The sequence below is a fragment of the Xiphias gladius genome, chromosome 17 (genome assembly GCF_016859285.1).
Source record: "Xiphias gladius isolate SHS-SW01 ecotype Sanya breed wild chromosome 17, ASM1685928v1, whole genome shotgun sequence".
Lineage (NCBI taxonomy): Eukaryota > Metazoa > Chordata > Actinopteri > Istiophoriformes > Xiphiidae > Xiphias > Xiphias gladius.
In genome coordinates, this window is record NC_053416.1 from 12,563,320 (window position 1) to 12,575,000 (window position 11,681).

At 38.7% G+C, this 11,681-nt stretch overlaps 1 protein-coding gene across 3 annotated transcripts in view; it reads left to right on the plus strand.

Moving 5' to 3' along the window:
• Positions 1-11,681, plus strand: part of rapgef6 (Rap guanine nucleotide exchange factor (GEF) 6) — a 153,443-nt gene that overhangs the window by 28,978 nt on the left and 112,784 nt on the right. For all 3 annotated transcript variants that reach the window (XM_040149779.1, XM_040149781.1, XM_040149780.1), the window contains exons 2-4: positions 4,515-4,585; positions 5,474-5,530; positions 10,159-10,242. In XM_040149779.1, coding sequence (XP_040005713.1) covers positions 4,515-4,585; positions 5,474-5,530; positions 10,159-10,242 — 212 coding nt within the window. The remainder of the gene's footprint in view (positions 1-4,514; positions 4,586-5,473; positions 5,531-10,158; positions 10,243-11,681) is intronic.

Sequence of the window (11,681 nt, forward strand, 5' to 3'; positions counted from 1 at the left end):
ATAAGCAATCTGAAGACATCTTAGGCTCAGGGAAATTGTTTTTTCCATTTTCTGAAATTTCACAAACCAATAAATTGAAATGATAAGGAATGGACTAATTGATAATGATATTTTAAGTAACAGCTCATACAGAAGTATTCATTAGAGATCTGTTCCAGACATGTTTTAAGACATAGAAATACTCTCCTTTGAATAATATTTTGTATCTGTCAAGGGATTTCCATGAAAAAAGTTCTGTTGCTTAGTTTGAAAATCTTAAATTTACTTTACAAATTTACTTAAATTTCCTCCTTCATTGAAAAATCCAGAATATTTTCTATTGTAATTTTTTGTTTTTTTAAATCTTTTATATTTTAACTGTCCCTGAAAAGTCAGTTCTCAGTGTATGTGCATTGAACCTTTCAAGTTTCCACATCGCACTTGTGCAAGTTGTAAACTGGACCACGTTTGACTTCCAAACTAGTCACAAAATCATGCTCATACGTGCACTTCCTAATCTCAGATGTAAGGTTATCACAGAGAAACTTTCCATCTTCAGCTGATGAATGAGAAAACAAACTCCTAGTGTCAAACTCTGCACATGCACCATTCTGCACAGTGAAGGTCAAACATCCAAGTCAAGAAATAACAAGCAAAACATAGAGAGCATAGTTGAATATGTACAGTAGATCTGTGTTTTATCTTATTTCTCTGTTATGAGGGCTGGTTTGCCTCCAACAGGCCAACACACTAAAATATTTCCAAGTTAAAATAAATGAATTGTGGCCACATGATAAATAATGGACTTGGTAGTACTATGTCTTTTTGAAACATGCTGACCATTTGATGTAGCCCAGGAAACTCACTAACAAGCAGAGCTGAGGTGGGTATCGGGGCTGCCTGGCCTAATCTGAGCCCCTATGCTAGCTAGTCGCCTCAGGCCTGTATGTCCTGTCATACACACACTTACTGTGCACACACAGGGTACGGTGCCCGCTCTGCAACATGACAGGAGGGCTTACTGCAGCAGTTTGTTGTGCTCACTAACCCAGTTAACTGTAATTTGAAGTCAATACAGTTCTACTACCTCACCACTGTGAACCAGGCTTTTCAATGCCTGCTCCCTGTGCACTGTCTCTGTGCCTCTGAGGTTACAACTCTCCCTGTAAAGCAGCTGGCCAGGTCAAGCTCTCTGATCTTCAGCGTTTAGCTCCTATTTAAATGGCTGAGAACCTCGTGTTCAGTGTCTTAAAGGGCTTGCGGGGACCTAAGTAGACATTTGGGAGACTCCGTTATAAATATTTTTATACTTAGAAGCATGAAATAGCATAAAAGCATGAAACACCAGTGAGCATCTAAGCGCTGTGCATTATGACCTTGCTGAAACTATGTTGAGAAAGATAGTATGCCTGTTGTAATTGTCCAAATCACAACATACTGTATATCATTAAAAATTCCTCAGATACTGATACGTGATTTCAGCCCAGTGCTCAACCCAAATTGGGCAAGGTAACCATAAAAAATTTGAGCAATTTCCAACCGATTATTCACAGTTCATTCACATAGCAAAAAGGAGAGGAACAAGACACTATAAATAAGTCTAACTAGATAGCATTCTAGGTAGCACAACAATACGCTACAAAGTGCATGGTATAAACCTTGCAGACTGGAATTCACCTGATCCATTTTATCATCTTTGTCTCTCATCTCTAATGTTTATTCTTTGCCTCCCCCTTTCTCCCTTACTATTTTCCTTTTGTCTGGCTGCTCGGTTCACGCCCTCCCGTCCTTCTTTCCTCACTCTCTTCCTTTTGCTTACTTCCTCTCTCCTCCTTCTCTTCCCCCAACCCTTCCTTGCTGTGTCAGATAGAGCCAACAACACATCAGGGGTTTTTTGGTCCATTGCATTAAAGGCTCCCTAGTCCCCAGTGTTGATCTCTGCTTCCACTGGCTCCCAGTTTTTGACTCAGCTTACCAGCACACACATGCCGTGTTCACGCAGACACACAGAAACTATGCTTTCACAGAAGCACGCTCTTCTTTCTTTTGCTCTCTCTCTCCCCCTCTGCTGTAGTGATCCAGTTGCATTCCTATTATACTGCTGCATTACCTCGCAATAGTTTTTATGTTTTGTTTGAATGAAATTGTACTAAAAAGGCTGAAGATGTTAAAACCATTAATAGGGGAAGCATGTCTAATGTTAACTGTTTAAACATATGATCCATATTTTCCAATTTCTATATTTGTGTACATCTTTCTTTTTGGGGGTTTTCTTTGTAAATGCTGCTTAGAAAATCTTACAAAGCCTAAAGCTACACATCCTCAAAGTACACATAAAACTTTTGTCTGGCTCTTTGTATTTGTATGAAATGCTTGTCAATAATTTTCTACCAGAAAAACAAATACTCAGTCTGCTTAAGCTGTATGTAAACAAAACCAGTGAGGAAATTGTGTTTCACAAACACAACGTACTGCAAATATAAATTTGGCCTCTAGGAATTTTCTGATTAAGGGATTGTAGCTGGGCATTTTTTGCGTCCTTGCTTAACTGCAGCTGTGACTTTGCTTTATCCTAAAGAGGGATGATTGTTAGGTTTTTTTTTTTTTTTTTTTAATTCAGCTGTCAGAAGTTTCAAAGACTGGTGCAGCTTCTAGTTGGCTGATGAAAACTTGCGTTTTTTGTTTATATGTGCTCGTTTCGCTCAACTGCTTAGTTTAGCTGACCATTTCAGTCATACAGGAAATATATAAATGCATGATGCTGAACCTGTACATTGGCCACAACAGAATGACAGAGAAAGTGAAAGAGGGAGACGCAGACATGTCGATGATTTGGCTTCAAAATTATAGTACATTGGCTGTTCTTTAAAAGAAAGGTTTGACATTTTGGGAACTATGCTTATTCCCTTTCTTAGGAGAAACTTAGATGACAAGATTTATACCAATCACATGTCTGTACGCTAAGTATTTGGCCAAGTATTTAGCTAAGCAAGCCTGGCTCTGTCCAAAGTCCAGGACCAGTCCCGAGGCAACCAGTAGAGACTCCAGAAAGTTACTGTTCCTGACCAAGAAATATTCAGGCATGTATCCCCTGTAAAATGGTCAATTTTCATTTTTACACTTTGGTTGGTGTTTGTGTTAAACAAACAAGATACAGTGTGTTAATTCGTGAGCTAGTATATGGATTTTGTTCACTTTGGACAGACCTGGGTTAGCTGTTTCCCTTGCTCTCTGTGTACATGCTAAGATAATTAAGCTGTCTGCTGGTGGTAGTTTTACATTTACCGTACAGATATGAGAGTGGTACTGTATCAATCCTCTCATCTAACATTTGGCAAGAAAGCAAATAAGTTTGTTTCTCCGAATGTTGAACTGTGCCTCTAAGCTGTGGATTAACTATGAACTTTATGTACACTGTATAGAGTCAGTTAGACTGGAATAGAAAATAGAGGGAGATTTCGGAAGGCAATAAAGCATGGCTCCATCTCTGTTCCCTATGGTGAATTAGCCTGTGTCTTTCTGTGTGTGTCTTCGTGTGTGAGAGCAGTTGTGTGCACATAACCAGTCAGCCATGCAGTCCACCTGTTAAAAGTAGCTGCCCTGTGTCCACTCTGTTTATTTGATCCTGCAGATGCTTATATGAAGCTGTTCCCTTCACATAGACACTCTTTCAGCCTCTTAATGTTTTGACAGCTGGCCCTGATAGAAGACTATTTTAAGACGGTGGGTGGATATATCTGTGTGTGTCTCACTGCTGTCATGTGCGCAGATAAGTGGTATGCCTGCCTTTCTGGTTTGAAGGTGTCAATTTGATAGGCAATGTTTGGCATAGTCCTAGTGGCTTCTGTCAGAGTGCACAAACACTAGATGTGATTTACATGGTGCTGAGACATTCCACACACTCTAAACAATGAACTAATCTTTTAAAAGCTTTGACTTTTTAAATACCAAGCACACTATGCAATTTGCAGATTTTACATTTTTTGTGTTAATATATAATATATTGTTTGAAAAGGCTGTAAACTTTGTTTTCAGGGATGCAGTGATCCAATCTGTTGGATTGGTATGGCTAGTGATACCGACCTCATTAAGCACACTGGCTATCTTGAGATGTGACTGTTTCTCATTAAAGAAACAGATTCTTTTATCAATTTCTTTATAAGATTCATTGTTTCCATTGTCAGTTACATCCGTTTTTAGTAGCAAAGCAATCCCTGGCCTCCTGTCACCTTATAAAAATCATCCCACTGAGTTCCATGCAGTGAGGTATATAGACTTTAAATTTTATACACACAGAACTGGTATCGGATCCGTACTCTGTATCAGCAGATGCCCTGAGCTGAGGTACCAGAATCGGTACTGGGAGAGACTAAGTCAGATCGTCGCATCCCTAGTCTAAGGGTGTGAGAGCTTCTCCCTTTTTGTGTGTATATGTGGAAATGTGACATGATTTAACGATTTCGCCTGTTTAGTATTTTCATGGTGGATGTTGACATGCTTAGTAATAATGATTTCATTGTCTTTCTATCCTGCAGGACCTGCACACCATCTACTGTCACCTCTACCACATGGATGTCCTCTCTCATCTTAGGGAACATCAGCTAAGGTAAGTCATAGTTTAGTCACATTTTCAATTTACCAGATTACCTTTAGAGTAGCCTATAGGCTTACTTTCTGCATGAGTTGTTGTATGTGGCACACTCTATCCAAACAGGTTTGGATAGAGGTGCTTAGAAACAGGTGCTTAGAATTTTTTTGCAAATTCCTTTTACCCAAGGCTGGTTTTTCCACCTTGGCTTCATCAGTCACAGGACATTCAGGCTGAGGGTGTTACTAGATATTCATACCAAGCATGTTTCAAATGTTCTGCTTGAAGTCAGAAATGTGGTATTTGCTAGTTTGATTCACTTTAGCAGGTTGTAACAATGATTTTGAGCCGTTAAATTGCATGTCTGAGCCCCTTTTTCCTAACAAACAATGGTGTGAAATTATAATCTGAACCACTTACAAGAAATAATTCCACAATGAGGGGTTCTAGGGAAACACAGACACAGATGTAGACATCCGATAGACAACAGTTTCTCATGCTTGGTAAATGAATGATAAAATGAACCAAAAGTCAATGTATGCTACCAAACCTCTGTTGTCCAATTATCAAAATAGAGTACTCGTGATTTCATTTGACTTGGGTTTACATGTTTACAAACCCTGTTTCTTTTGTAATTGGGCTCAAATGACCAATTGCAAATACACAGCAAAATTCAGGTATAGCTCAGACCAGAGAAGATGAAATTGGGATGCAGCCAGAAAATGAGTAGTAGGTCACCTTAACACTCTGAACTGACAAACAGTAAGGATAGTGTCTAAAATGGGAGAGCTCGGTGCCTTCTAAGAAAAAAGTCTAGAATGGATATGTGATGGATTGTCAGAGATAAAGATGTATTAGAGACGTTTTTAGAGAGAAAAAGTTAACATCTTTGCCTTTCTCTCTCAGGTCGATGTGTACCTCAGCTAGGTATGAGAGACATGAGGCTAACCACGTCCTGTTCTAGTAAGTACAAGCTCTCACACTGCACAGGAAGTGCTCGGCTGTGTTCTGCTGCACTTACTCTCTTTTTTTTTTTTCAAAATATCTGTTGGAGCAAGATTGTTTTATTCAAATAGGCGATGTTATATTTTCATTCCCAGTATTAACCCAGTGAAATTTCACTTCATAAACATTGTTTTAAAAATGCCCTGATTCATGATCACAGACAACATTGAAACTCGGTAGCTGCACACAACAACAACAACGACAACAGTTAGTTTTGGCCACGAAGCAGCTGCACTAGAGCAAATTATGTTTTGATCAGGGGCACATAAGCATTGTTGCTCAGAGAATAGCACTCTGGGATGTGAACGAATAAAACTTTCTTTCATTACAGTACGTTCATTTGGCAGTCTCTTTTGTCTAAAGCTTTTCACAATAAGTGCAGTCAAACTCCACAGCAACAAAGCTGGATGTCATTAAAAACTGGGAGTGCATCTCTCTGAACCAAACAATATGTTCAGTGCCACAACACACATGGGGTACACAGCACACATTTGTTTAACCCTATGACATCCGCTCTGTATATGATTATTTCAAGCAAGACCTGACTTTTTACACATATTTTTCTAAACATTTGCATCATATAGAGTTTAAAAATAAGCAAGAAAAAATATCAAAAGGAAAAATGCGGATTAGGCTGCTGTTAAATCATCCACATTATGTGTTGCCTCTTAAAAACATGTTCAAACTTCCCAGTAAAACTTTCAAGTCTCACGCTGTAAGTGTTTTTTTTTGCACTTTAAATCATTTTTCTGAAGTCCACTCCAGGTTAAATATACCATTGTCTGGATGAGAACACTGATCTAGAGCTGACTATAATATTGACAGATCCACTGATAGCCTGTCTGCCTTGCTTTCTGCCTATCTGTCATGGGCTGTGAATAAATAGATACTGAGATGGATCAAACAGACTGCAAGAATAAGTCAGTTTAGCATCATATACAGTGTGGATTTAGAGGAAGACTAGTCAAGAGGAAGGCAGAGTAAAAGGAGAGAACAGGGATGAGAGAGGAACGAGAATCTTGTGAAAGAGGAAGAGGCACCAGAGGGTGTTGAAAAGAGGAGAGGGTAGATGAAAAGAGATGATGAGAAGAGAAGGGAGGAAGTGGCGGCAAATGAGACATGTAAGGACGTATATTAAAAGGGGAGAGGGTGCAGAGGAGGGAAGAAACTAAAAGGCAAATATGCTGAAGAAACAAGGAGAAGGAGAAAAGGATAGCAATGTTGAGAGGGAGGCGAGAAAGGAAAATGAAGTGAGGGGAGGGAAGAGGAATTTGAAACAAGGTAGGAGAGGGATGAAGGCAGCCGAGATGTGGAGGAAGCGTGAGAGATAGAGGGAGGACAGAGACAGATGAGAGGAAGGAGAGAGAAGCTCCCCATCCTGTTGATGTATTATTGTCCTCACTAGAATCACATTAGACAGTCAGTGGTTTAATTTACCATCCAATAAACACACACACAAAATCTTCCTCTCTTGCCTCTCTACCCGGGGCCAGTCTTAAGTAGCTTAACCCAGAACAAAGCGCCTGCCTTGACCAATTAGTCAATTACACACACACACACACACACACACACACACACACACACACACACACACACACACACACACACACACACACACACACACACTATACAGACAGCAGATGAAAGTAATCAAAGTCTGTCCTTTGAAACCATAATAGTAGTTAATCATGTTGGCCTCCCTTAAACCCAACAATGCAGAAAGCAACTCTTCTTTTTTGTTGTTTTTCTTCTAAAAATATTTATGTTAGGATTTCTGCTTTCTTACACAAAAATGACACCAAAAAGAACCAACCAGATGGCAGAAAGAGAGGGAATGGCATGTATGGCATTGATGCACATAGGAGTAGGACTGTAACTAACGATTATTCTCATTATTGTGTCATTTCTCCGTTATTTTTCCAATTGATCAACAGTTGCCCCTCACAATATCCTAGTGCCCAACAAATCTTTAAATTTCTTATGTGCGACCAACATTTGGACAAAGAACAAATAAATCAAACTATCATCAATTTACAATGGAATAAAACAAAAAAAGCTGCAATCTACACTTTTGAGAAACTGGAACCAGTGACTGGCATTTTTTGTGGATAAATAAATAGTTGGATGGCTTTCTGTAAATTATTTCTTCTCCTAAAAGTGTTAAATGATCTTAATTTTTACTTTTTGTTTGGGTTGTATGTTTGGTATGAAGTGGTCATTATTGTGGTCTTTTTGTGCACTGTACATCCTAGTGATCACTTTTTTAAAACAGTGTGTCCACAACAGCGTCATAGTTTTCTGAAGATGAAGACTGAGCTATCCATCTTTTCTTTGTTTCTTAAACCACAGTTCCCATTACTGCTTCTTCTGTGTAGAACAAACAGATCACTTCCTTTTATAGAAGCAGGAATAAGTGCATCAAACTGTATAATATGCATTAGTATTTTACAGCAGCAAATATAAAGGGTTTGAACCATTTAGAGGCTGAATCAACAAACCAATTCTGCTGAAATCACTACTTTAATGCAATATTTATAATCTCACCTGAAAAGATGAAGTGACGTTTGCACTAAAATCAGATTTTGCACATATCAGATCTACCCCAACCAATTATGGAAATAGTCAGGGTCTGTGTGATCTTTGGATGGGATTACTGCGCATGTAGTTTGGATCTAGCTCAATGACAGAGTGCACCCAAGTGATGCAAAGATATGGAGTGTGTGGGCAAAAATGACGCAGAGACTAAAAGAAATAGCAGTGGGGGTTGATGATAATTTTCTGGCCCTGTGTGGATACATGTATCTGACTTTGGGAATTGGATTTCAAAATTGCACAGACATACCTAGAGAAAGGCCAAATATTAGGAAATAAAGAGCCAGTCTTTATCTCATAAGGCCACTTTCACACTGCTCTGAACTGCAGACTATCATTTAAATAGCTACCTACAATTTGAATGTAAACTTAGGCCTATGCTTCGAAAGTTGAAAAAGGACAAAACCCCTTCAGTGGTATTTTAACTTGTATACATAATTATTTTATATTTAATTATTCATTAAAATTCAAATCCCTACATGGTATTTTTATACAGCTGTTAAAATGTGCCACTTTGTGGATTAATAATCCTGCATATTCTATCCAATTGGAAAAGTTTTTGAATGTTAATTAAAATGTGCAGTTATGTCTGAATGTGAATAAGATCTGCCCATGTAAATTTCAATGTATTTAGAAATTATTTGTATACATATATCACACGGAAAAGCCACTGTTGTTTATCAGGGAAGAAGAGGTAAAATCATTACAATCTTTCCATAATGTGCTGTTCTTCCCACTATGGTACGTCTTTTATCTCCAGACTTCAAACACTCCTAATTTCTCAGTCCATGTTCCCAGTCTCTAGATTCATATTCATAACAACAGGCACAGACCTTTTCTCCTCTGACTGACCTCTTCATGTATGATTGCATCTTGGCTCGCTGCTGACTTGAGCACCCATCTTATTATGAAGTTAATTAGACTGGTGTGGGCGGTTAACAGATAAAATGAATACATGAAATAGCGTGGAGAAACACATAGCTTTTTTTAATTCTTTATTTTCAGATCTCGCCTCTGTTGTGAATGACAGACCAGATTACGTGACTCCCTCACCTCTGTTTATTCCAGACCTTTCAGGATGGCTGCTTGTCGTTAATGGATTCTCTCCACCTTGCATTGCAGGCACATTATATCATGGCTCTCTAGTGCTTGGCATCCTAAGAACACATTTATGCTAATGCAAGATGCATCACTTGGGATTCAAAGCTCGGATGTGCACTTTATATTTTCTCTCAGGGATTACACTCTTCAGTTCATTTCACATAACTTCTGTATTTTTCAAAGACTTGGAAAAAATGTCACGTAAGAGTCCTGGCTTGTATTAAATTGGTCTTTGAAGCCAATGCAGCCATACATGTATTGATACACGATGGACAGAATAGCCCTATTTCAACTCTTAAAATCAGAACAAAACCATATAACATAGAGCAGGAACAGGGGACCATCAAAAAGCCAAAGTAAGTGGAGGTGACACTTTTCAAAAAGATCTAAAAAAATGATTTCTTATAACTTCAGGGGACTTTTAATCTTTTGTTGTTCATTGCTTCGTCTGATTGATGAGTCATTATTTGAGGTCTGGTTATCCTTAACGTTAGTTTTTCTTCTTGCTGCTATTTTGAGCTTCACAGGTGCAAAATTGCTAAGTACAGATTTAAACCAAAGGCACTAACATGGCAATTATTTTAGATAAATAACAGCAGGGTAGGACTTGCTGATAGAAAATAAAACTGTAACTTAAAAATCCAAGTAACCCAAAATAACTGTGGAGTCGGATACAAGAAATGAATCAAAAAGCACACATGGCAAGAATTGATTAAAAAAAACCCACTTAGCATACAAGCCAATTAACTCCCAATCATGAAATGTAACACAAGTTCAAAAATGGGAATATTGAAGGTTCACATTGTCCAACACATTCGGTGTTATGAAGCACAGACTGGAGTGTTAGATTGTTCGACTGTTTCACGCCTGTGTGTTCTTTCTCTCTGCTCCAGCCCAGACAGCATTGCTACCTGTTGGTACATCCTGCTCTCTGGATCAGTCTTCGTCAAGGAGCACATGTACCTGGCAAGGTGCTGGTATGTAATTACAATCACCAACACACCCGCACAGTCACACAGATATCATGGTGGGGTGAGACAGTAGGTGTCATGTATTGTGAAGGGAAGTGGGATTTGCCTGACATAACACATGAATCTACCCTATCTTGTCATCTTGTCAGATGGAGTGTGTATACGTGTGTATACGTGTGTATACGTGTGTATACGTGTGTTTTTGTCTATCTGTTTGTTCACCTGTAACAAGATAAAGGAATCAGCATGTCACAAAGCTGTAAGGTACAAAAAGACAGGTTTTACTGACCCATGGGCGAATGGTGTGTGTATATACTGTACCTACACACACCGAAACACTCACATTGCTATATAACACTTGTGTGATGTAGTGCCATGTTGGTACACATAGAACAGATTTCTATTCTCACATGACGTCTCAGGTCCTTCACCAGGGTTCCTTTTATGTGCTACTGTACCTCAAATGTATAGTAAATGTACAGGCAATTGAACGATGACTTATTTTTTAAGAGAAAATCAAATTTTTTGCCCACTCTGTCTGCCTGCAGCACGGGCTAAGACTTACACTGAGTTGAAAGTTTCTTAGGCACACTTAGCTACAGTCTAATACAACAGTCCTGCAATAAATCCTACCTTCATGAAAGTTTCAGTGTTACTGCAGCCTCCAAAAGGACAAGAAGCAAATTCTGACCTTTGAGGAGCTGGAACATTAAATGTTTGGCATTTTTGCCTGATAAATGACTTGAATTATTAATTCATTACCAAAATAGCTGCTGATGAATTTTCTGTCGATCACTAATCTTTACAGCTCTAGACTATTCAGTTTATTAAGTTTATTTTTTTTATCTATATTGAGTGTCATTATACTTAAATGTATTTGTTGTAAATATCTCTTCCATTATGGGCAAATACGTGAAAAACAAAAGGGAAAACAGTTAAGTTAGTTATATGTTGTAAATGTATGAATTTAGGGTTCTAATATTAATTAAGCTTTCAGAATAGTCAGAAAGAAAGCTCACCATCATGTGGGAATTGAAATAAAACACTTTTTGTGAATATCGTGACAGTTACTGCTTGATGAGAGGGGAGCTTAGATTTCCGGACGGAGATTCATCAGGAACAGGTTGTGATCTAATAAATCAATATTATAGCAAAATATCAGGGCCTTCCTCCTCCCCAGGCCCACCAGAATGCCAAAAAAAGCTCATAAAATACCTTAAACAGAAATGTTGCACCTGTTTAAACACTGGAATTGATTATAATAGGGAAAGCTGTGGCAGAAATTGCTCGAGGTCGGTGCTCTTCGCCAATGTTTATCTTCCCTCTGTTGTTGTAGTCGGGCTGAAACAGAAGCACTGCATGCCAGAAACGGAAGGAGGGGGCAGGTACCTTTCACCTGCTAGAGGGCGTTTATCAGGAATTGAGAATGATGGCTCAAGTATGCT